General features: G+C 38.5%; 2 protein-coding genes across 6 annotated transcripts in view; one reads left to right on the top strand and one right to left on the bottom strand.

Moving 5' to 3' along the window:
* The window catches only part of LOC109916945 (ataxin-7), a 164,902-nt gene extending 147,200 nt beyond the window's left edge, over window positions 1–17,702 (bottom strand). The window contains exons 1-2 of one of the 4 annotated variants that reach the window (XM_048606634.1): window positions 17,476–17,702; window positions 15,935–16,003 (exon numbers count right to left, since the gene is read on the bottom strand). In XM_048606634.1, the coding sequence (XP_048462591.1) occupies window positions 15,935–15,953 (19 nt within the window). In that variant the 5' untranslated portion in view covers window positions 15,954–16,003; window positions 17,476–17,702. Of the gene's footprint in view, window positions 1–15,934; window positions 16,004–16,161; window positions 16,459–17,475 lie in introns of those variants that run through there. The other 3 variants (XM_048606637.1, XM_048606633.1, XM_048606635.1) reach the window with 3 other exon arrangements.
* LOC109932143 (cadherin-related family member 3-like) overlaps window positions 1–27,156 on the top strand; it is a 250,849-nt gene that overhangs the window by 66,083 nt on the left and 157,610 nt on the right. The gene's annotated exons all lie outside the window — the stretch shown is intronic.

Here is a 27,156-nt window from a genome sequence, read left to right as displayed (position 1 = left end):
ATGATGGCTATTTTTCTTGATTTTTTTTTATACTGAAGATGACAGATTGTAGAAAGTACAATAAATCTTTTAGATAGCATTTGCAAAATGTCCTACTTTCAAAAGCAGTACCCTGATACATTCCGGATTAGAATTTTAACAAAGATAACTTTTAATAAGTGTGCAGTTTTGGTCTCTTAGTCTAAGTAAGGATTTCTTGCTGTTGAGGGAGTGCACCAAAAGGTTAAGCAGACTGATTTTGACATGAGGAAAGACTGGGTTGACTGGGTTTGTACTCACTGAAATTTAGAAGAATTTTTTTTTGGGGGTGGGGTGCGGTGGAGAAAGAGGGAGGGAGGGAGAGAGAACAAGACGGAAGGGGAGGAGAGAAATCTTATACAAAACCATATGAAATCCTGACGGGACTACATAGGCTAAATGCAAGAAGAATGCTCCCAAATGTAGAGGAAGTCCAGAACAAGGGGTCACAATCTAAGACTAAGGGGTAAGTTGTAATAGTATTATTATTCTGTGGCTCAGTGCCAAGGACCCAGGTTCGACTCCAGTGCCGGGAGACTGTTTGCGTGGAGTTTGCGCACACACTGTCTGCGTGGGTTTCCTCCCACTGTCCAAAGTGATGCATGTTAGGTGGACTGGCCATGCTAAATTGCCCTTAGTTTCCACAGATGTGTAGGTTAGGCAGATTAGCCATAGGAAATGCAGGTTATGGGGATAAGATAGTGGGGTCGGTGTGGGTGGGATTTCTGATGAAGGGTCTAGGTCCAAAACGTCAGCCTTTCTGCTCGGCCTGCTGTGTTCATCCAGCTCTGCACCTTGTTGTCTCGGATTCTCCAGCATCTGCAGTTCCTACTATCTCTGCTCTTCAGAGGGTCCATGTGGACTTGATGGGCCGAATGGCCTGCTTTCACACTGTAGGGATTCTATGACTGGCAAATAAACATGACAGGAACAGTCAATCCTTGCATGATTTTTTAAAAATATTTACTCCCTAATCCGGGTATCAGTTTTCATCTGTAAATATTATTTAGGATGTCTGTCAAGTAGTAGCAAGTGATATTGTTACAGATTATCAGCCGCAGTGAATCAGTATCTGTGTTGAGCAGAAAGCATTCACCCCCTCGTGTTGCAGCATAATTAAAACCATAGTTCCAAATTTACAGTAAGTTATTGGGGTCACAATACCTGTCTGCAGTCTGGATAGTAAGTCTGTGTTTGAATGGTTTGAGATCAAAGGAAGATTTGGATTGTTTTACTGAGGTGAGATATGTATTTTCATTTGGAGACAATGGTAGCAATCTGTGCGTTAACAGTAGCGTCTCAGTCTCCCAAATCCCAGCAAGGTGTACAGGTATCAGGTTGTAAATAGTTGTGCTGTAAACTGTCTACTTACTTCCAAGTTGAAGGGAGTTGGAGTCAAGGAACTAGAAACTAGCAACTAGCATTTCTATCCAAATGCAAGATTGACATGTTTCACATTGCCATGGAAAATGTGGCAGAGGAAGCCATTTGTGGTATCAAGTTGCAGGCTTTCCTCCAAGTGAAATGAACATCTCAGACAGGAGCTTGTAGGCACAGCAGTGGGAAAAGGATGCTTTATGCAGCACCATTGCTGAACATGGTTTGGGAAGACGAGGGGAGGGGAAGGGAGGCAGGTGGGGAGGGTGGAAATGACGTGTAGTCAAAATGATGCATCCTGCAGCCAGACACAGGTTTCTGTAACGTTTATCTTGGCCTGGTCAGAGGAAACAGGAATCGTTGGAACAGGCTTTACTATTGGTAGTGTACTTAAGAAACTCTGAACACAGAGGAAAGTAAAGGCGGTCAGTAAAACAAGGATATATTAAATTATCATCAAAAGCTGGGAGCAACTGTGGGCTGCTTGCTAAAAGCACTGCAATTCTGTGGCAAATACGATAGGTGAGGAGTATAAAAACAGACACAACATATTCTATATTTTAAATTCTAAATTGCCTTCAAGAAGCAGAGTGTTTAGTCTCTTTGTTGCAATGTTGACATTTTGCTGAAACCTTTTTGACTTGCAATCATTAGGGCAAACCAAGGGTGTACGTGCAAACCATTTAGGACATTTTTCCCCCATAATATCAATTGTTACAACTGTTTCAAGTTTGACACACTTGTATTTGGCCTTAAGTGTATAACAAAAGCTTCAGCAACAGGTCTCTCTTTTCATCAATACTCACGTTCTGCACTACCAAGCAACTGTTCAGTCAATAATGTATTTTAGTTATTTGTTACAGTAAAATGTCCTAAAAGTGAAATTTTGTCTAGTTATTCTTCCAACTACAAGTTCAAATCTCTTTTTAAAACTGCAATCTCTATGGAAGATATTTGTATCATTAGCATAGTTCAATGTGCTATGCTGGTTCCTCTCATCCAAGTCATTGATATAATTCTTAATAGCTGATGCTCAAGCACGGATTCCTGCTGTACCCCATTAGTTGCAGCCTGACAGGCTGAAAAATGACCCATTCATTCCGACTAGTCAACACGCACTGGTGATATAACACCGAATCATTAGAACCTCGATTGAATAAAGTGGCACTTTATTGCATTTTTTTTTTAATCCACAAACTACATACATAGATGCCACCTTATCCACTCTGCTTGTTACAATCTCAAAATTCAGGTCTGCAACACCATTCCTCCTTAATAAGACCACATTAACTTAGAATATCCTTGTATGATCAAGTGTATCATTAACACCTCCTTAATAATAGATTCTAGCATTTCCCACATTGCTTCTGCCAGGCTAACTTCCCTATAACATTAGTTTCGTTCTATCTCGGTATCTCCTTTCAATTCATTGTCATGAAATGTTTCTTATCTTCCAAATCATAAGGGCAGTTCCAGAATCCAAGGAATTTTTAAATTAAAACCAATAGCTCCACTATCTCTATAGCTACCTCTAACACAAGAATTCAGGTTTTTCAGTCCAGATGATTTGTTGACTTTGTCGTATTAAGTTTTGCCAGTGTCATTTCCTTACTATTAATAAATCACCAGGTTCCCCATTTCTACTAGCCCTTTGGTTTCTCTAAATATTCCAGAATATTGGTGTCTTTTACCATGCGAATAGATCCAAACTATTTGCTTAATACCTCTACTTTCTTATTTTGCCATGGATCATATTTTCAGTTCTCTTTGGTATGGACTATCTAACCTAAACTTGGTTAGAAATATAAACCTCAAAATCAAATCTTAATGTCCGAAGTGCATAAATTGTACAACTGAAGAACAGTCACAACTCTGATCCTTGTGATTCCTCTTTTCATTTCACGCTACTTTTACCTCCTACTTCTTTCCCACTTGTTACTCATCCACTGCTTTCCCGATCTCTACATCCTGTGACAGTAATCATTAGTATAAGAGGCACAGTCGCAAAATAATTTTAGAAATAACATACATCTAGTATCCTCCCTATTACCTCTTCAAACAAGTCAATAAAGTTGGTCAAAAATTTTCCCTTTTGAAAAGTATCCTTGCTGAATATTTTATGTTTAGATGTTTTTCCATAACATATTTTTAGTATGGATTCTATGATTTTTCAATGAGAATTTTCCTAAAGAAAGGAAACTATCAGTTACATTTCAAATTAACCACGCAATCACGTTTGAAAAGACATGCAAAATTTGGCATTATAATTGCTACGCATCAACAAGTAACTTACATAATCACATCAACAGGCATGTTTCACTGGGGGGGAAAGAAAAATTGAAAAGGGCATACAATTACTGCTTTTAGGATTCTAAAAAAAAAAAGAAAGAGACAGAGACAATGCAGACTATAACAAGCTACTTCACTTTATTCAGGTGCAACAGAACCGAAAGACATATCCTACAACACTTCAAATACAGGCTAAGGGAAGTTTAATTTCAAAGCTTTGGCAGAAACAAAATTTCAGAACGAGTGGGCTATCTATGAAACAAGTTCCCCAGCGAGATGATGGAAGCAGATAGTATGGATTCATTCAAAATTAGATTCTATAGATTTTTCTTTCAGTATACATTTTGTGACACAAGTAAATCAAAGACATGGCATGCTTTGGAGGGAACTTCAAATCTATTATCAAAGCTCTCCAGAATGAGGATTATTCACATATCCTGATTGGATCTGTCAAACTGAAAAAAAAAATTGCTACGATTTGTCACCAAGTCCATTATTATATCATGTGATGCTAGAAGTGAACTAACTAATATATATTTTTCATCTAGTAATTCCTATGCTCTTGTACAAGAGTCAAGTCATAACAAATTATATGCTGTTACACAATTGGGGGAAAAACTCATTCGATCAAATCACCAAGAAAAAAGGTCAGATTACCCAACCTAATTCAGTGTGGTGTTGACTTATCCTTTCTAAGGAAAGCATACTTATTGATTGATTGCACGCAATGACAAGATGCAAGTTCACACTTTATTCCTCACGCAGTAAGGTCTGAACTTTAAACAAAGCATTTATCCAACCAGAAATAAGTGTGCTGGGAGGAATAAGGAACAATTTTGGCAATTGGGCATTTTGTCTCATTATCCAATGAAAGTATATTAATAGAAATCACGGTGCCACACATTTTTATAGCCACTGAATGAAGGAAAGGTATGAAGTGGTGTTCAGAAATGGACTAAAAAAATGTCACATATTTAGGTAAGAGTGAATTAGAAAAGCAGTGCTAAGCCAGCTAAGTAACTATAACAGAAAAATAATTCAATAAGATATAAAATATTTAGGCAAACCTTGTCAACTGTACAAGAACAGCATCAGTTAAAACACCTTGCTGGTAAATAAATTAAAACTATTGCCAAAACATACTGAGGCCACTCAGTGGCTCAACTTTTATCTACATTCTGGATACTGCATCTACCACCTCAAATTTCAGTACCAAATTTTTTAAAAGTTTTTATTTAAATACACATGACAAATGCAGGTAATCTGAAATAACTACATTAATATGCTCTAATGTGAAAAGTTCTTTTAAGTTCAAAAACTAAAAGCAGATTTCTTTTGAAAACAAAAAATTGGTTTCTCTTTACAGAATAAGGTCTAAACTCATCTGAAGGCATACTGTTCTAAAATACGGATAGTTTGATTTCTTTTAAAATAAAAACATGCTATCAAGAAAAGTACAAAACTGGCCTTGTCATAACTAATCTACTAAGCAAGAATCAGAATTACTCAAGCATCTGATTAAATTGCTCTTGTTACTTTTTTCCCATAGTTGTATTTTTACGAAGGTCATGCAATTGGAAATATTGCGCAGTCTGGCAAAGTTCCCCCATTCTACAACATGGCCAACATGTGTACAACCAGAGGGATAAATTAGGAACAACAAAGAAATTAAAGCAATACCATTTTCTATATTTTTATTCCACGAAAACATATGGGTTACTGATTATTGCAATTTTAATTTGAGTATTATCTAAAGCTCAAATTGCCAAAAAACTACTACACTAGGATAAAAAAAATACATATACCTGACAAATTGTAAGTATACTGTGACACCTTGATCAGTGACTATTTTGTGAATGTGGAAATAATTAGATGCTTGAGTATCTATCCCCTCCATGTTTCATCTGAGACAGCACTTTAATCTACAGATTCCATCATGTGCAAAACTAACCCCGAATGTCACCAAGATTCCTACAGGGAATGAAGGAGGTATGTGCACCGTAAGTTGTGGTACGCTCATATTCAAATTTCAACCTAAACACTTTATTAAACAAAATAAAAGTGAACCGAAAAGTTACCTACATGGAGAGTTGAAAAAGTTCAGAACCTGACAAAACAAAATCCCATCTACTTCTCAACACCAATATTACAGTTACTCAAAAATCCAGAGAACCTCCTGGTCAATCCTACAGGTTTGAGTTACATGCTTCTTTACAGTTTCAGTCCTGTGAGCAGAGGCCTTTTCCCTGCCCCAACCACTCACGACTGAGTTTAGATTTCGCTCAATTTTTTAACAATCAATGTAGATTTCTAACTAAACACAATTGGGCTGGAAGTTTCACAAGCTAAACTCTTTCACCAAGGTATCTTACTTTCTTAACTGCTCTGAACAATCTTTCTTCCCTTCCCTCACAGTATACTTGCTTCTGACTCCAGTCAGCTCTCCTTCAAACTACTCAAAAGCTGAACCACATTACAAGCAACTCTACTCATCCCAGATTCTGCTAAACTAATGGCTTTGGTCTGGGTGGGATGCTCTTCAGAGGGGCAGTGTGGACTTGTTGGGCTGAATGGCCTGTTTCCGCACTGTAGGGATTCTATGAATCTATGATGTTTTCTGTCTCCATTTGTAAATGCCACAGTATAAACAAACTCTACAGGAGGTGCATACTGGTTTAAAATAGTGGTATCATACAGACTAACCTAGGTAATTTTTCAAAATTCTTCACAAAAAAAGTAGACCAACATCCATGTGCTATGAATTTAAAAATCCATGCTCTAAAGAAAAATTAATATAAATCACACATCTTTCATCACACTTGGAAGAATTAAAAGGGGTAGGTAGGCCCCTAGAGGTAAGGTTCCACCCAAAAGACAGAAAAGTAGAAATTGCAAAGAGGATGGCACCTGAGAATAGAAATTTGCGAAACAGAAATTTGAATTAGAATTCCAGAGAAAAGAGGAGGAAAGAGAATTCCAGGAATGGAAAGGAGAGAAGAAAAAGAAAGCATTTCAAGAAAGGAGGAGAAAGGGAGTTTCAATTGAAACAATTTGAGCTAATGACAGCTCTGGGGAAGCAACCAACCAACCACACCTAGTTTACACATGACAGAAGTATTCAAGTTAGTTTGATGAAGAAGAGATGAACATTTTTTTTTGAAAGATCAGTAGTGGCCAGTCCAGCGATGAACACCACTATTACATCATAGGTTGACAGAGAAAACCCAACATTTACTCTCTCTTGAATCAGAGATAGTAGGAACTGCAGCCTCTCTGCTCCTATGATGCTGCTTGGCCAGCTGTGTTCATCCAGCCCTGCACCTTGTTGTCTCATTTACTCTCTCTTGCATGGAGAGTGCCACTGACTACCATGTAACAAAGAGGGGCAATTTAACTGCACATCAGTTAATGCTAGAGGCATATCAGCAAAATCTGTAATCTCAAGAAACAGCCTGACCAGACAGGCTTAGAGTACAAACAGCTGATGCAGCTTACTTTTGATCAGTGGGTATGGATACCTAAAATTGTGGAAACTATGAAAACCTTCACGAGATAATTCTTCAAGGAGTTCAAACACTTCAGTATCTTTTCCAATGTAGACTTATGCTGAAGAACAGAAGTTAGCAGAGCCCAAACAGGCAGAAATTTTGGCTGACAATTAGAAGTTAGCACACACAAACTCAGGAGCTGGGGTCTGGAAGCTATGTACTAGCCACTGGGAGGTTTGGTGTGCTGATAAATTGACTTTCGCATGTGGACGTTGCTGCCACATACAGACCTAGTAGATCCGCGCAGCGGAAAATAAAAATTAGGAGAAACATTGCCTAGAAGCCGTCACAGACCAAATTGGGACAAGGGTCAGGTAAATATCTGAAACAAGTTGAAAAGATGAATTCTCTCATCCGTTAAGAGGAGGAGAGATCCACAGAGGAGACAGGTTGGAAACTGCCCAAAGTGTTTTCACCATGGGAAACCAATGCCTGTAAAAAGAAAATTGTTGATTTCACCAATCTCCCAGAAACTCAATTTGTAAGATCATTGTCTTTAACATTAAGATTGGGAGCATCTGCTCAAACATGACTGTTGACTAAAGATAGCTACTCGGCATTTGTGTCCAAAAGAACAAGGACCACTGCTTTGAACATTCAGGGACAGAAACCACCATTCTGAGACACTGGGTGGTGTTCACAGACCTTGTTAGTGAAGAAAAAATGTCCACCCAGAAACAAATTAAATCACAGGATGCCAAGTGAAAAAAGGTGTCAAGAAAGCATATATTGGATGATGAAATGTTGTCTGTGGAGTATTCAGCTTGGAAAGACAATGGAACTAGACTGAGGTTTGTAGAAACAAGTCTTATTTCAGTAACTTGTTTGACAGTGCCAAATGAGAGGGGAAAATTGATTCTTAACAGAATGTGGAAGGCAAGCTCTCTTGCTCATCTTGATTACTTAATCTCCGAAGTCAATGCCAAGTGAAAAAAAGCACCTGGGGAGAAACAATTCAGAAAGCTCCAGAATTTTGACAAATTTCATTACTGTTGACCAAACAAAAGCACAGAACAATTGCGAACTCATGTTTCACTCACAACTCAAGGACTCTTAAGAACTTTAAACTTTATTTGCCTTTATCTCGTTTTGTTTGTACCAAACAGACAATTCTCCCTCCATCCCCAAAAATTCATTACCCATGTTTGATGTCATGTTTTATTATTCTCTCTAGGTTACTAGACAATGAAATACATTTTTCCTTCACTCAAGTAAACCTTGGTAATTGGCTCCTTCACTTTTTAAACAACCTACACTTTAAACTGAAGTGTGATATCTGCATGTTACAAAACAAAGTGTGACCAATCGAGAGGGCATGTAAAAGATGGAGCAGATTCCCCTTCCTCACTGGTCACCTAACAAAATTTGTCCATCTCCTTCCCATAATGCCAACCTTCACAAAACAAACTTTCAAAGCCTTTCAAAATTAACTTCTTAACCTGCTCCAATAAAACAAACATCCAACATCAAATCTCCTTTCTTAACAAAATCACTAGCAACATTCCTGCAAAACTTGGTTTAACCTCAGCCTCTGCTTCTCAAACTTCTGATAATTGCCTGTCAACGATTCTCCACTCAAGCCCCACTCATGGAATACTTTAGAAATTATCTGAATGAACATGAATATCCACCTCTAACGCTCTCATCTCAATGTTAACCAACCACCTGACTCCAAAAGGTATGGACTTGTTTGGAAAAAAAGTATAATAAATGGTGCAACTACTATTAACAACTTTGCTGTCAAGGGCTCCAAACACACCAAATTTACTTGCACTTCTTTCATGATAGAGAAAAATGAAGATCATGTGACTGCTTTGCAGAACTCCAATGTTCAATCAGTAAGTGTGAGTGCCAGCTTCCAGTTCAGAGTTTTTGAATTCTCTGCTTCATTCATACTTTAATCTCTAGCTAGAATGTTCCCATTAATTTCATTACAAGGAAATGCAACTCATTTTCTGATTAACCATTTCACAGCCTCCCAAACTGAGTCCACCTATTTCAGATCATAAAATAATGGACATTTTCTGGATAACAGTTGTTGACAATTTTTCATTTACACTTCAACTAATCACATCTTTTGTCCCTGTGCAAGACAAGGTGCTTGTAACGTCAATCCTTTTATACATTTAAATTCTCCTGCCTTCTAACCCGATTCTCACTCTCCATTTTACCTTTCTCTGCCTCTGTTTGCTCAAGGCCCATTTCATCGCTTTCCAGTTCTGACAAAAGGTCAAACTATTTCTCTCTCCATATAGATGCTGCTAGAACTGCATTCTGTGTTACTATAATTTTACTTCCTGCTTTGTTATCAGAACATTTTTGCAAAGCAAGTTGCTGCTTCGCATACTTTACGACACCAAATCCAAAAGATCCTTTATAGATGATCCTATACGCTAACTAACACTAGGAAAAGATTAAAAGAAAAGTAAATGCTGGAAATACTCAGCATGTCCAGCAGTATCGATAGCAAGGACCAGAATTAGTATTTTAGATCAATGATGATCCTTCACCTTCAAGTTCTGAAGAAGGGTCATCAACACCCTGAATTGTTAAATCTGTTCCATTTCACAAGGGTTGCCTTTCACAAGGTCACAGGCAAACTGAAGGCTGATGTTAACTTCACAAAGCAGATGATTGAGATCACCAAATGTTCACTTTAAAAATTATCTTCTTGAAAGAAAAGGTTAGCAGGAGAAAAGATACCAGGGAGCAAATACAACACTAAACATGGATGCTCAACCAGAAGTATCATTTAACACTAAAATACATTTTAAAAAAGAAGAATGCTTTAACTATTGAGTAAGCAAAGTTAGAATAAATTCTGCTTGATGGATGGAAGCTACCTTCAATCAAAATAATCAATCCAAGTGTTTTTAAAAGTTCCATTACAATCTCATTTTTAAGATATCGTTAGTTTCATCCCCATATCTGTGGTTGATTGGAAGAGCATAAATAATGATTGAGTCTTGATGTAAATCAGCTTTTATTTTGACGTGTTACTATAATAATAGATCAGGATCAGTTAAAAACAAGTTTCGCCATTACAATCCTGTCTGTTCAGGATTTTGAGACTTGTTGAGGATTGAGATTTGTTTATTTGTGTTAAACAAGGGAGCTACAGATAACATACTTGCCTGTTGGATTGTGTTACTTTGAGCTACAAAGGTTTAAGAAACATCACAACGAAAATAAAACTACCAAGTGCTGGAAATAGTCAGCAAGTCCTGCAGCATCTATGGAGAGGTACAGGTCAATTTCCTTTTCTCAGTTCTGATACAGGTCTGAGATGTAACAGGTTTTAAGAACCAAAACAAAAATTGGAAGAGCAAAAAAGAGAAGGTCTGCTGTAGGGTGGAAGTCAGGAAAGATTTAATGACAAAGAAATTATGATGGTACAAAGCAAAAAGGAGACGGTGATGCAACAAGAAACAAATACAAAGACTAATCTGGATGATCTGCAGAAAGCCATAGTAAAATCAACAGCTGCTTTTGGAAAACGTCGGAAATAGAGGCAATGGAAGTTTTGTACTCAATGTTTTGTACAGAAGGTTACAAAGTGCCTAAACAAAATAGGAGGTTAAGCTTAGATTAGCTTCTTTGGAACAGTGTAGGAGGCTGAGGACAGAGAGGTCAGAACAGAAGCATAGTAAAGAATTAAATTAAAAGGCAATCTAAAGCTTGGATTCACAGCTTAAGACCAAATTGAGACAGTCTGCAAAGTGATCACCCAATCTGCAGTTCATCTTCTGAATGTAGAGAGGACCACATTGTAAGTGCTGAACAGATGAAAGTACAAGAATACACTTTCACCTGGAAGGAATGTTTGAGACTGGATAGTCACTAAAGGAGGAGATAAAAAGGACAGGTGTTACATTTCCTGCACTTGAAGGTGGTGGTGCTGTGGAAAGGAAAGGGTTGACTGATGAATGCACCGTTGAAAAAGGAAGTAACAGTGCTGGAAGGTCAGAAGACGGTTTTGGTGGTAGCTGAATTCAAGAGAAATCTTGTTGCGATCCTTGGTACTACAGGAAGAGACAGGAGCTAAACGAAACAGAGAAATGTAATAAACACGGCCAAACTCTTGGAACCAAAAAGGAATGTGGGCCCCAAACATTCTTGGAAGATCAAAAGGATAATTTACTTCCATTCCTTTCAAAGAAGGATGGTGTATTTACAACTCAACGTAGTCTCTTTTGCATCAGGGAAACCAAACGTTGATTGGGTAACTTCTTTGTTGAAGACCTCTACATGACCACATGTTGACTCTTCTGTTATTTTAATTCTCTTCGATTCCCATTCTGTCCCAAAAAGCTCAACTTTAACAATATCTCATCCCCCAGCTAAGCACTCCAGATTCACTTAACAATTTAGATCACAACTTCTTCCCCTTTTTATAGGCAGCCACAGGGTGAGACAGTTAACTAGATGCAACTAAAAAAAGCTAAAAAGTTTCTCACTGTACCAAATGATATCAACTGCAAAACAACTGAAAGTTTGTATGTACAACGTGTTTGATTTCTTCATCAGTAAGCAACATGAATTATAGAAAAAAAAAAATTGTTTCCCTAAGGGGCAGCACCGTGGCACAGTGGTTAGCACTGCTGCCTCACAGCGCCAGGGACCCAGGTTCGATTCCAGCCTTGGGCGACTGTGTGCAAACTCCTCACAGATTCTCCCCATGTCTGCGTGGGTTTCCTGTGGGTGCTCTGGTTTCCTCCCACAGTCCAAAGATGTGCAGGTTAGGTGGATTTGCCATGCTAAATTGCCCAAAGTGTTCAGGGAGGTGTAGATTAGGTGGGTTATAGGGGGATGGGTCTGGGTGGGATGCTATGACGTTCGGTGTGGATTTGTTGGGCTGAAGGGCCTGTTTCTACATTGTAGGGATTCTATGATTAATATAAACAGTGAGGATTCTTCCTTTTCCCCCATTTGCACTTCTGGATCGAACTTCATTTCTTTATTCACCTCAATGCTATCACCTTTTGCCTTGCATCATTTTCCATTTAACCAGTTGCCTTTGATACACTCCCTCCCCCAGAGATCCCTTCCAAGTCATCTGGCTGAAAATTTGATTAAATTACATTTTTCCCCAATTCTGAGAAAAAGATCAACCTGAAATGTTTAATGTTCCTCACCCCCACCACCACAGAAAAATAGTGCTTCATGACCTGAAGAGTGCTTGGAGCATTTGCTGATTTATTTTTTTCAGAAATCTAGCAACTACATTGTTTTGCTTTGTTATCAGAGCACTTTGAGCATTACTGAACAAATTTGCCACTTTCAAACATTAGTGAAAACTGACTGGAACGTTGTGTTTTACTTGGGGCGGGGGGGGGTGTGGAATTGGCTTCGATAAAGAGGTGATAGAGGGGGGTTGCAAGGAAACATCATATATGCTTGTGACATGTAGACTTGTCACCACAAAAAAAGCATCTATGTAGGTTAAGCAATTACTAAAATTTCACAAAACATACATAAGATCCTTAGTTGGAGGTGGAGGTGAAGAAATAAGCCGTGACCTTGATTGTATGTTCATTTACAACAGCATAGGAATATGCTGCAAATTATAAAAACAGTTGTAAACTTTACTAACAAAGAATTATATATTCCTATGCAGAAAGGAAGAGTATGCTTAAACTTCCAAAATGTCAGATTTCATAACTCAGTTGCTCATCTACACTCTTATTCCTCATTCCAATCAAATCCAAACAGTATTTAAGCACTGGTTCAAGAGTCTTCACTATCACAAAACTGACATGTAGTGACTGGCAGCAGGTCCAATTTATCTTGCAAGGTAAGGAAATTCAACATTTTGGATAACAGGTGTCTAATCAGGCTACAAATCAGTTTTTTTTCACATGGCAATGGGAGTTCAAACACTATTCTTCAATTATATCTAGAGTAAAGGGATGTATTAAAACCCTGGTGCGCACAGATCACGTGTCAATCAATAGGAACACTGACTAACAGAATAAGTATAGAACCTTTTCTACTGCACTGAATAACAAAGTAGTAAAACAATTTAACTTCAGTATATTTTCAGTAAATTACACCAAATTACAGTACTACAAGCAACTCTTTCCCTTTCTTTTCTCTAAGCCGCTTCATCGGCTATGTTGTTATTTGCTTCAATAGTCACTTCAAGGTACTTCATTAGCTGTAAGAATGCTTTGAGAAATTCTGAGGTTGTGAAAGGGACTACATAAATCAAAGTTTTTGTAATATGAATATATGCAATGATGTTTAACACCGAGTGCAAAACAACAAAAATTATTTCAATGTATGTAACACCATAATATGCAGGTAGGATAGATAATATTATATCTTTTTGGCAGCAGTAAAACAGTTGCCCTCTTTCAGTGCAACTTACTAAACTCAATGCGCAATAATGTAGGGAATCAAGACTATTTGGTCAAAATGAAATAGCATTCACAATAAGAACTCAAATAATGCAAGATTAAAACATTTAATAACCACCCACCAAGCCAGATTCTGATGCCTACAAAAGCGTGCAGACCCTGTTTTCAACATCAAACAGGTATCAAAGCTGACCTGACAACATCCGCTAAGCCATCATGACAAATTTAGACTCTGGGCACTTGAAAGGCCAAGAAGTCAGTAAGTTAAATCATATTTAATACCTGGTCCTGTGTTCAAAATGGTTGAAAGAAACCAGCAAGAGAACAAACATTGAAGAAAAAAAGAAAAAGGCTAAAAAGTTAGAATTACATATGCACATTACATTGGGGAGAAGGTTTAAAAAAAAGTAAATAATGACAATATGGACAGGAAATCAACCCAAACATTTTTAAATGCAGTTTAAAATTGGTGCAAATGCTTCTTGTAGTCTATAAGCATTAGATTAATAAAACATCACAGTTTTAATGGATATTTGTTCACCATAGTGAATTCAAATTTAACCAGTATAGGTAGGTAGCATTTTCCTATTAACAATTGAGATTAAATATAACAATGATGTTCAATTTACAGTACAGTGGCCCATGAGACTCCACTTATCGAAGTCCAAGAAAACAAGTCATTTCTCAGCATAAATAGTTGTCAAATTGAACACTAAAAACATTAGAGAGGTACATTTTTAACCTTGATATTTGACCTTTTAAAAACTTAGTTGTTTGTCATTTATTAAAATCGCATACTGACTTTATAACCTAGAAAATCAATTTTTCCTGTTAGCAACATCTCCCATCTATCAACGTAAAATTAAAGGGGAGTTTTTGTTGCATTAAAATGCCTGGTAGGTCCATTAAACATGTCCCATGCCTACAAGTATGCACGGAAGTGATTGCCATCATTACATGGTTTTACAAATTTAGTAAAATTTAGTTTCAAGTAAACCAGCATTGGATACATTTGCCTCAGAAACTGATAAATGTTAGCAGAAGGAATGAAATAGAAGTCAGTGTCAGCAAACACACACATCAAGTATACAGAGTTCACTCTGAATGACCCTAAAACAGGTTTGAATCCTAACTCAAGAACATACCTATTGAATCAGTGCAAAGTTTTTCAATTTCCATCTCAACAGCGCAGCTTCAATGAAAGTCAGATTAGGGCTGAATTGTTAGCAGTTGTGTGCCATGATCTATTGTCCAAGACACTAACCGAGAAGGACTATCTAAATTAATTTTGTTTTAAAAGATCTTTACAAACATCTTGCTTTAGCTAGATAGATTCAAACCAAAACACCAGTTCCTAAAATTTAAAATGTAAGTATTGTAACAAGATCAAAACATCCATCTACAGCATTTTTACCGAATTTTATTTAATACTTCAGCAATATTCTAAAATTTAAATTAGAGCATTTACACACTTAAGAATAGGAATGAAAGTCCAGTCTCTGTGTTCCATTTCACAATCTGATTTAAACTGAAACTTAACTCTGCCACCAGTATACACAATGTCTAAACTGCAGATGATCCAAGGTGTAGCAAATAGAAGGTAAGGTGGGTAAATTTTAAGTATCAGTTTTTCCTCAATGGTCACTCCTGCCAGTTACAATAGAGACTGTTAGCCACAATATATGGATATTTTGAAGTTAGTTTACATGGCACAGTTCAAAATTTACAACTTTTCTATCTAAAGTTTAAAATTGGACTAAATACTAAGTTTCACGAAAACAAATCATAGTGACAATTTAGGGACAGGGTATATTACTCAGCTTGAAGACAGAGTCTGGCATAAATGAAACCAAAAATAGCTAACATTAACCTCTTGAAGTAGGTTGATATTGTGGTGATGAGCTTCCGTAGAATCATCGAACATAGCAGAATGCCAGATTATGTTGTATTACAGTACTATTCGTGATTTCAAGTTTGATTTGCTACAAAATATAATCTAGAACCACTCCCTCATTACCTGACAAACAAGATAGTAACTGAACCTTAACACGTAGATTACGGAAAGCAACTTTTAAAAAAATTAAGTCTACGAAATCATTACGTGGGTGGGGGAAGGAGAAGAGGAGGAGGAGAAGGGAATGGGAACTTTGAACGTTTTGTTGGTTAACCTAGCTCCTACAAATATTTGGGTAAACCATGAGTTCAGAATGCATCCATGTAACAGGCCCCCCTTTTGGTCTAGTTGCCAGTGCCTGCGAAGCGGAGTCACCAGCCCGCGATTAGGAGCCTGTACAACAGGCAGGCAGGAGCAGGAACACAGCAAAGTTTGAAGCCGCCACTCACCTTCCCGGCTCAGCCGCATCACCTCCCGGTTTTTCCCGCACTCCTTAAAAGTTTCTTCCAATTCGGTGCCTGTGTAACAATTGGACACATCAGTCAGTCAGTCAGTCAGTCACTGAGTTACACTTGCCTGCCTTGCCTGCGCCAAGTCGGCGCTCAAACATCCCGGGCCCGCTCGTCGCTTCGCCACTAAAAGTCTTTTCTAAGATTAAAGAGCGTTTTGGGCTCACCGTCCGCCCCGTGCTGTTTGGCGGCATCGATCCAGTGGGTCCAGGGCTGTCCCGCCAGCGCCTCCGGACTGGGTAGTCTCCTCTCCACAGTCGCCATTGCTGATCCTTCTTGCTGCCCGGCCGCGCTTCGGGCCGCGGTGACGTCAGCCTCGGCCGTTTCCGCCATCTTTTCGCTACATTCTGGCAGGAATTCACCCTCCCCTTTAACTGGAGTCCCCTCCCCTTTAACAGGAAGCGCTGCTGGGACTCTGCAACATTGGGGCAAGTTTCTCTGGCCCCGCGGCCCACTCTGCCCTTTAACAGACGACAGACTTAACAAATGTACCGCCTCGCAGGAAACAGTTCCGGTTATAACCTATGAAATGAATTTATTGCATAAATACTTGGAGGATTTTACTTGTTTGGTTTTTGCAGGGTATTTTTTTCGCGGAGAACAGCAGGGTGAAGCTCTTTCGAAAAGCTACAGAGGCTGAGTGGCTTCCTGTGTTGTATCATTCTATAAACTCATGGATGTGTTAAACACCATTGTGAGCATGCTGGCCAGAATGCTGTTGTCCACCAGAAATAGTGGCTCTTGGTGCTTTCCCGCATTGATCAGAAAGGAAAAGCTGGGTAGTAGGGCTAGCTGAGATGTTCTTGCAGTGAGCCAGCGCAGAAATAATGGGCTGAATGGCCTGTTTGTATCGCAAGCATTTTGTGATGCTCTTGTCGGCCTTCTTGCTATTTGCTTCAGCATCGTCATGACTGGCCGTGAGATGGAAAGAAAACAAAAGGCACAAAAACAATAATCTTACTGTTCACGAAGACTTGAAACCACCAACCCCCACTCCCACCCCGCCCCGCCCAAACCAAAAAAATGTGCAGACGCCAATGTCAGGAGCAACAGCTAATATTCGAATGGGGCTGACATCAACCCCCTATCCAGATAAGGTGGAACCTATATAATACATAAACCCAATCATTACTGACCCAACAGCAGTGGTGTATGGCTTCGACAATCCTCGATGATAATGGGCAACACTCTACAGCATCTGCAAAGGGCTTGGTGATAAAGTCAGCTTCTCCTTTAATGCAGAGCTGTCTGAAATGTAATGGTGGTCATGAACACAGATTATGGAACACATCAAATTACCCACTAAAACTAGTTGTGGGGGCTATCTCGTCTCTCCACTTGTCATCTCAGGCCATCGCATGGCCAAATAAACTCGATATCCCATGAGAGGCTATTCCTGTCATAGAAAAGTAGTCGTATTCTATAAACTGGATTCCTTCTCACCAGCTACCCACCCCAGGGTATAACTGCAAATATGTTACCTGCATCGATTGAAAAGGTGTTTAAGGTTGCAGCTCAACGATTCTGGAAATTTATTGCATCATTGGTGTATCATTTGCGTTTTCTTATTCCTTAAATAAACGGGTACGTCGAGATGGTTTAGTTTAGATAATCACGATTATCACATAACTTTTAGGGGAATGGTGACGCGCACTTCAAGGTTTTAAAATGACAGCTTATCATTACATCTAACCCCGATATCTGTGTTGTACATCTGTATTTGGTGGCAGGTGCTGGCTTCTTTAACATAAACACAGCAGCGTTGCACTTCCTAACCGGAGGACGTCAGGCTCCAATCACCTACGCTGTAACCGCGCGTCACGGCCGGAGTTCCAGCCCAGTGAGAGAAGCTCCAAATCCAAACTTCTCTATCAGCAAAACAAACAGCTGGAGTGGTTGTCACTTCAAGTGGTTAAGTTAGTTTGCGGATATTAACAGACATCTCCATTTGACGATTAGTAATGCAGCTTATAAGGTGGATAATTCCCATCAGCACTAAAATGCAACTCTTTTGTGCCCCTAAATAAGATCAAAACACGTGTTTTCCTCTCAAACGTTTTATAATATGATTCTACCATAAATCATATGTGGTAAGTTAACTGTTTTATATCTTGTTAAGTTTGTTATTTGTAGTTTTGTTCATATAGAAAGTGAATGTCTAGGTCACTGAATTAAAGCAGTATCCTCTCCTCTGACTGTTATTTACTGATTATTTGCTCAATTAAGTCCTAAAACTTGTTCTGTCATTGAGGCATCATCAACATCATATAATAGACAAAGATTAAAATAATATTATTTTAAAATCAACATTAAAATTTAAATTATTTGCAAATAAAGCTTTTAATGGAACTATTTCACATGAGAGTCTTTCCCTCAGGTATAATCTGAAAAATATATCCATCTAAAAAAAATTAGTAACGGGTTTAGAAGTGGATGAAAGGTACAGACCTAACTGGGAGACCAATCAGACCATTTAAATTCACTTTTGATTTATAGTGTGTTCTTTTCAAGAAAGTCATTGAGATAGATGACAAAACATGGCTCTAGCTGGAATATTCCTTCACGAATTTGTGGAAAATCTGATGGAGAGAAAAAAATCATCTTTGAGTGTACACATTCCATCTCCACTCTTTCTCTCACCTCACCTTTTATTCTCCATCCTTTCCCCTTTTTTTGCATCCCAGCCCTCTTACCACCTTATACCCCTTCCTTTTAAAATGTACAACACCTTTTAGCTCCTCCTCATTCAACATCTTCTTCCTTTCAGGTCTTCCGCTGGACCTCTTCATCTCTCAATCTTTCCATCCCATTGTCAACTTACCCCTTCTTTATGCCTCTACCAATAAAATGCCTCATCTGAAAATACATCCCACCAATAGCTTCTTCTTAACCCAGAGGGCCATTAAGGCCATATGTCCTATGTGTCTCTGATAATCTGTGGATATTGCAGGAAATTGGAATTGAGGTAAAAAAAATCAGCCATGATCTAGTTCCATGGTGGAGAAGGCTCAGGGGGCCAAATAGCCTACTCCTGTTCCTATTTCCCTTTCATTGTATAGATCAGAGAAATGTAATGGAAATATAAGCATCTTAGAATGTATGATTCAAAGTATGAATAAGTTATTTCTGCAAAAAGAAGTATAATTATCTTCATTTTTTCATCCTACTTCACATAAAATGACATTTGTCTTAGTGTGTTATGCAATGATATTAATTAATAATGCACATAAAATGAATTATGTATGGAAAACGTTTAATTGGTAGATCACAACATCCCATTTAAAATAATTGTCATTAAGATGCTTTAACGTTTAGATTTATCTGTAATACCTGGTACACTTGCAAATTTTACTTCGACAGATCTTTGCGATGTTAATGATCGATCGATTGATTGATTTATTGTCACGTGTACCGAAATACAGTGAAAGGCTTTGTTTACAACCAGTACAGGCAGATCACAACAAGCAAAGGATGTACAGATCAAAAAGATTTAGGGGCATACAGATTACATTATTTGAGGCAAGAGTCCATTTAACAGTCTGATAACGACCAGAAAGAAGCTGTTCCTGAACCTGCTCATGTGTGTGTTCAGGCTTCTATATCTTCTGCCTGATGGAAGAGGTTGTAGGAGACCATTACCAGGTTGCGATAGGTCTTTGATGATGTTGTCTGCCTTTCCGCGGCAGCAAGCCATGTAAGTAGAGTCTATGGATGGAAGGTGGCTTCCGTGGTACTCTGAGCTGTGCACACCACCTTCTGTAGTTTCTTACAGTCCTGGGTAGAGCAGTTATGCACCTGGACAGTATGCTTTCAATGGTGCATCTATAGAAGTTGGTGACGGACGTTATGGACATGGCAGATTTCCTGAGCTGCCTGAGGAAGAAGAGGCATTGTTGTGCCTTCTTGACTGTCACATTTACTTGGGAAGCCTAGGACAGGTCATCAGTTATCGTCACTCCTAGGAACTTGATGCTCTTCCCTCTCTCAACCTCAGTTCCACTGATGTAGATGGGGGCGTGTTCTCCCCTTTCTTTCTGAAGTTGATGATTAGTTCTTTAGTTTTGCCAACGTTGAGAGACAGATTGTTTTCATTGTATCTCTCCCTTCTGTATTTTGACTCGTCATTGTTAGATATCCATCCCACTACGGTGGTGTCATCAGCGAACTTGTAGATGGTGTTCATTTGGAATTTGGCAACACAGTCGTAGGTATACAGGGAGTACAGTAGGTGGCTGAGGACGCATCCTTGGGGGGGCTCCAGTGTTGAGTGTTATTGTGAAGGAGGTGCAGTTACCTATCCTCACTGATTACAGTCTGTGGATCAGAAATCTGAGGATCCAGTTGCAGAGGGTAGAGCCAAGACCGAGGTCATGCAGTTTTGAGATCAGTCTGGAGGGGATAATGGTGTTGAAGGCGGAGCTGTAGTCAACGAGCAGGAGTCTGACATAGGTGTCTTTGTTATCTTAATGTTCTTTTAATGCATAGTTATTATATTTAGTAGTCTTAACATCCTAACTTCTAACATTATAGTTAACATTTAAAATTGAGTTTTGCATTCTGCATTCAGAGTTCGGTCACCAGGGTTTCTATGGAGCAGCCTAAAGTTCAGTCTCCAGCGGTCTCAGCTGTGTTGGTCAACAGTGAAGATAAGGAGGAAGTCAAAACTATAAATTCAAGCCAATTTTATTTGACTATGTACAGATCACCTAGAGATTCCCACTTGGGCAGTTTACTTTCACACTTTCCATCATTCATTACGTTCCGTGCCTCTGGACATTTCTTCGTGGAAATTCTGATCTCCCCTTGTAAAACTGATTCCCAACAACTTCCTACCTAGCCTGACTATTTCATGTCTTCGTAATGAAGCAATTCTGCACCTTTTGAGCAATCCTCTGTAAACTATATCCCTTCTCCTGGAACAGGCTCAAGGGGCTGAATGGCCTACTCCTGTTCCTATGTTCTCCAAGGTCTTGCAAGGCTTTTGTAGAAAATGGGTCTCAGTGTCTGAATGTATGCTGCTTCTCACAAGCATAAGTGAGCCACTTCATGAGCTTAATTAGCTTAATTTTGTTGCTAGTATAGCTATTAGCACACTCAAGGAAACAAAGGGAATATATTCAAGCCTTGTGCCTTTTTAAAATGATCCAAGAGCTGGGGGAGCCTATTTCTCCTCGGTACTTTCTTTAATGGTAATACCTAGGCTAATCAGCATTCCTTACTCCCATCGTGTAAATTGTTATCACAAACAAAAACAGAAATTGCTGGAAAAGCTCAGCATGTCTGGCAGCATTAATCAGAGTTAATGTATCAGGTCTAATGATCTTTTGTTAGAACTGATGGCAGCTGGGAAAATGTTGGGTTTTATGCCTATAGGTGTAAAACCTGTCCCTTTACTTCCACCGTCCTTAGCATCCAAGGGCCCAAACACACTTTCCAAGTAAAGATATAAAAATCAGCATTTTCTTAACTTCCATCAGTTCTGAGGAAGGACCATTGGACGCTATACGTTAACTCTGATTTCTCTCCACAGATGCTGCCAAACCTGTTGAGCTTTTCCAGTAATTTCTGTTTTTGTTTCTGATTTCCAGCATCCACAGTTCTTTTAGTGTAAATTGTTATGATTGTTTGAAATTTGGCATTCTTGTGTTTGTCCTAATCAATGCAAGACAAATAAAAAAGTCTCTTTCAACAGTATTCAAGTTCTATGTGACCAAGTAACTGTTTATAAATCTACAATTCCCAATCACATGATACTACATATTATTTTCCTGTAGAAACTTTCCTTATCACATGATGCATAAATGGGTGGCAAAACTCAATTTCAGAATGTCCCAAAGAGTATTATAACTAAAAAAGTAATTTTGAAGTGTACGCTTCTTTAAAACAGTCCAGAGGATCTTTTACATCAGCCTAACAGGCCTGAAAGGACTTTACCAGTACAGTATTCCTTCAGTGCTGTACTAGATTGTCCGGCACAGACATTGTGCGTATTTCTGGAATGGGACTTGAACCCATACCTTTATGATTCAGAGCCAATAATTTAGAGTAGAATTTGAGCACTAAATGATAGTTGATATGTTTAGACTATGATGCAAATAATCAAATGGCAACATTTGGAGGGGAGTTAGCAAACATAGCTTCATTATAGTCTATGGCCAGAATCTGAAATTGCAGGAGAAACTAAGCAGTTCTGGCAGCATATGTGAGAAAAAGCAGAGTTAAGGTTTCAGGTCCGTTCTGAAGAAGGGTCACTCAAACCAAAATGTTAACTCTACATTCTCTCTACAGATGCTGCCAGGCCTGCTGAGTTTCTCCAGCAATTTCTGTTTCTGTTTCAGATTTCCAGCATCCATTTTTTTTTTTACTTGAACGGCCCTAACCTTCTGCTTTTATTAAGGGTCTTGCTTACTTCCTGAAAAAGTGGCGGGACACCTAAGGTGGATTTTCAGAGCTATGGAATTTTCCTTCACTTGGGAACTTTGGTGGGTAGCAGTCGTGCTTTCTCTGAAATCAAATGCCCCAGGATGGAAGCCTCTCCCAGCAAGAGCTACTAGGCAGTCAGAGGCTGGCAGCTCTTAAATTCAGCAGTGCCACCAAAAAGGTTGTGTCTACTGCTGTTTGGACAATCAAGATATAAAAGGATCAAAGTGCCAGGTAAGTGTTTTGTGGCTTATGGGGTGTTCTGGATTTGGGAGACATGGAAAGAAGGATGGCGTAGGAAAGCAGTGGCAAAGGTTTGGCTGCTAGCAGCGAATCTCAGCCCGATGTTTAGTTCCTTGCTCACACAACTTAGTACATATCAAGAGAAGTCCCATCAATGCTCACTGCCCCATCTCTCCATCCCCACACAACGAGAAGATGACCTGCCATACTGGTTTTATGAGTAGACTGACTCTTGTCCTACCTGGAACCTGTGAGAATTGAAGCCCAAGGGGGAACAAACCCTTTAAATCTTTCATTAGTTGACAATTAAGAGTCTCAATTGGTGGCAAGGTGGGAAGCTGGAGTTTGGGCTTTCTTGCCCAGAACGTAATTCAAGTGGAGATGGGAGGCCAGTGAGGTTCTAGGAGGACAGCAAGATTCTTGGATGTCACCACTCTACCCCACCATTTAGTTGCCTTCCTGCCTCTAGGCCCACTGACTTCAAGATTGAAGGATTCCAATGCCTTTTCGAATGGAACAGAAATTTGGCAAAATAAGTAAGTGTAGTAAAAGAAATAACATTATCAGAGTCATGATAGCTATCTAGGAGTTGCTGAAAATGTTATATTTGCAATAGGTGCAGCTCCTTGCTTGTGCTACTTTGTGGAATGTGTTTTTTACCAAACTATTATTCTCTGAAACATCCACAAGATTAAAAAAAACATTACAAAACAAAATGTAATCACTAAATCCTACTGATATTCGGATATATAACACAACTTATTGAATTAACATGTGTCAACTCATTTGTACAATAAAAAGAAAACGCTATACACAAAAACATTGTTACAGTTTTAGGTGTTATGATTGAAAAGGGCATATGTGAGTCTGCATATCCTGGTCGTGTGATGTTTTAAAGTATATATGATTTCACTCAAATTCTAAAGTGCCAAATCAGTTTCCACTCAGTTTTCATTATTGTTTTATATAATTCCTAATCCTGGCATCACACTTGCTTTGAAAATCTTGATCCATAAAATGTTAACTAATACAGCCATAAAATTATCTTTCTCATATTACTGCATGTAATGAAAGTTGGAATCAATCCGTTGCATTTTTTTCAGAGACAGTTTACAAGTCTAATTGCTTCTGAGTAAAATATTGTATTTGTTGTTGGATTTAATCTAATTACCACCAGGGATAAAAGAAAACAGTCATTATATTATTGCATCTGCTTTTTTATCATCAAAACATGAAGATCATTAAAGCCCTATTAATTACACTTCTTATTGTAGTGGATAATTTAAAATATATTGCATAATCAAATATAAATGCTGATATTAGTATCAAATTTATTGCATGAAGACAACCAATCATATTTGTATTAACAAACCAAAATCCCAACAAAAGATTCTCCTAAAATGAAAAAAATGTTGAAACAAAATAATATAATTCAACCATTTCAGTAAATCCTCCATTTTCAGTGTATTTTAGCCATATCAATCAATCAGATTCAGATCCATTTGAGAGCATATAATAAAGTGCAAAAGTACTTATTATGGGTTTACATTAGGTTTTTAGTAGTTGCTACTGTAGATGCACAAACTCTATTTACAAATATTAAATTTGCATTGCTATGTCAGTGAAAATATAGTTAATATGAAAGTAAAGACTTCTTGTGTGTGGCTATGCACCTGTGAGGATAAAAGATAAGGATGGCAAGTTTTAGGAATCATGGATGACAAGAGATATTGAAAGTTTAGTCAAAAAGAAAAAGGTAACATATATAAGTTTTATGAAACTGACATCAGACAAGACTCTTGAGGAATATAAAGCGAGTAGAAAAGAACTTATATAAGGAATTAGGAGGGCTAAAAGGCGCCATGAAATATTCTTGGCATCTAGGTTTAAGGAGAATCCTAAAATAAATTATAAATTTATTAGGTGCAAGAGGGTAGCTAGGGAAAAGGTAGGTCCTGTTATGGACCAGACCAAACGCCTCAAAACATGTCAAGGAGATAGCTTGGACCCTAACTTTTTCTTATTTTAAAGGCAAGTGCTGGGTGTTGCATTCCGGATGCAATTCAATTGGTCAAGCTAACAGGCTTGAGGCAAACCATACTTTATTCATATACTATAGTTAAAACACTGACAAAATAAAAAGAAAGGAAAAGAATTGGCTTAACGGTAACTTTATCGGAATGCTTAACAAACCAATAAACTACTCATTAACAGTTCTAATAAAGTAACATATGATAAGCACACCTTTGGCAAAGGCAAATTCAGTAAAATAGATTGTCTCACATGCAATTCTAGCAGCAGGAAGAGAACACAAGCTTTTAGCTGTAGCAAAGAGAGAGAGAGAGATGTAGCAGATTTCACAATCCCAACAGCTACTGAAAGCTAAAACTAAAATCAATCACTCTGCGGGACCATGACCCCACATGACCCCACCCATTCAGGCTGCTTTACTGTTCCAACTTAAAAAAAACCCCAGGCCTCACCAGCTGTTTACTTTAATAGCTTTGAGCAGACAGCTCTGTACCTCTGTCTCAATCTCTTTTCATTAATAAACAGGACAAAATACACTACATCCGTAGTATCATCACAATCCACTCAAAGTTAAAGGAGGGAATTTATGCATAAAGCCAAAGGAATTGGGTGAGGTCCTGATTGAGTACTTTATATTGGTATTTCGCAAGGAGAAGGACATGGATAATGGTAAATTATGGAAAGGTATGTTGATGTTCTAGGGCATGTCAATATTAAGAAGGAGGAGGTGTTAAATGTCTTAAAAAATATTAAAGTAGGTAAGTCTCCAGGACCTGAAGGAATCTATCCCAGGATATTGAAGGAGTCAATGAAGGAGATCTTTTATCTTCTTTAGCCACAGGTGTGGTCCCAGAAGACTGGAGAATTGCTAATATTATTCCTTTGTTTAAGAAGGATAACATGGATAATCCAGGAAATTATACGCTAATGCTCTTTACATCATTTGGAGGGAAATTATTGGAGAAGATCCTTAGGGACAGGATTTACTCACATTTGGAAAAGAATGCAGTTATTAGAGATAGTCAGCATGGCTTTATGTGAGAGTGGTCTTGTCACAAATTTGATCAAGTTTTTTGAGGAAGTGATGAAGATGATTGATGAGGGTAACGTAGTGGAATGTACTTACATACACTTTACTAAAGCATTTTACAGGTTCCCTCATTGTATGATGTACGGAAGATTAAATCACATGGGATCCATGATGAATTGGAAAGTTGGATACAAAAATTTGCTAGGTCATAGAAGACAAAGGATACTTGTGAAGGGATATTTTTCTGTCTGGAGGTCTGTTACCAGTGGTGTTCCACAAGGATCAGTGCTGCAGCCTCTTTTGTTTGTAATATAAGTAAATGATATGGAATGAGAATGCAGATGGTCTGATTAGTACGATACAAATATTGATGGTGTTGTAGATAATGAAGAATGTTGTCAAAGGATACAGCAGGATGTAGATCAGTTGGAAAGTTGCGCGGAGAAAAAAAGTAGATGGCTTTTAATCTGGATAAGTGTAAGATAATACATTTTGGGAAGTCAAATGCTAGAGGAAGTTATACAGTAAATGGCAGAACCCTGAGGAATATTGATGTACAGAGGGATCTTGTGGTGTGAATCCACAGCTCCCTGAAAATGACAACCCAAGTCAATAAGCTGGTAAAGAAGGCATATGGTATTCTTGCCTTGATCGGTCAGAGCATTCAGTATAAAAGTTGACAAGTCATGTTGCAGCTGCATTAGATTTTAGTTAGGCCTCATTGGGGTATAGTGTGCAGTTCTGATTGCTGCACTATAGGAAGGATGTGGAGGCCTTTGAGAGTGTGCAAAACAAGTTTACCAGGATGTTGCCTGGATCGGAATGTATTTGCTATCAGGAGAGGTTAGGCAAACTTGGATTGTTTTCACGAGGGCATCGGAGGCTGAAAGGGCAACCTGATAGAAGGATATAAAATTATGAGAGGCATGAATTCGGTGGATAGTTGGAGTCTTTTTCCCATGGTGGAAATGTCAAATGCTAGGGGACATAGGTTTAAGGTGAAAGGGGGAAAGTTTCAAGGTAATGGTGAGGCAATTTTGTTTCACATTTGGGATCATATGCTCCTGGAATACGCTGCTAGGGGAGGTGGTAGAAGCAATCTATTGTCTCTTTTCATGTAAACAATATTGTTTTTCTTATCTCCCTATCAAAGAGGACAACCTCACATTTTTCCACATTACATTTCATTTGCTAAGTTTCTGCCCACGCAATTAAACAACCTATATAGAACATAGAACATATTCTTTTGCAGACACTGTGTCTTCCCCCCTGGATATCTAGAACATAGTAAGTCTGATAGTCTCAACAGAATATTGAAGCGATACTAGACTGCCAAGTATAGCTATTAAGCCAGAGATAGTAAGAACTGCCGATGCTGGAGTCAGAGATAACACAGTGTGGAGCTGGAAGAACACAGCAGGCTAGGCAGCATCAGAGG

This window comes from Rhincodon typus, chromosome 16 (assembly GCF_021869965.1).
Source record: "Rhincodon typus isolate 14 chromosome 16, sRhiTyp1.1, whole genome shotgun sequence".
In the NCBI taxonomy this organism is placed as follows: Eukaryota; Metazoa; Chordata; class Chondrichthyes; order Orectolobiformes; family Rhincodontidae; genus Rhincodon; species Rhincodon typus.
Note: the sequence above shows the minus strand (reverse complement) of the source record. Positions and strands in the feature narration are given on the sequence as shown.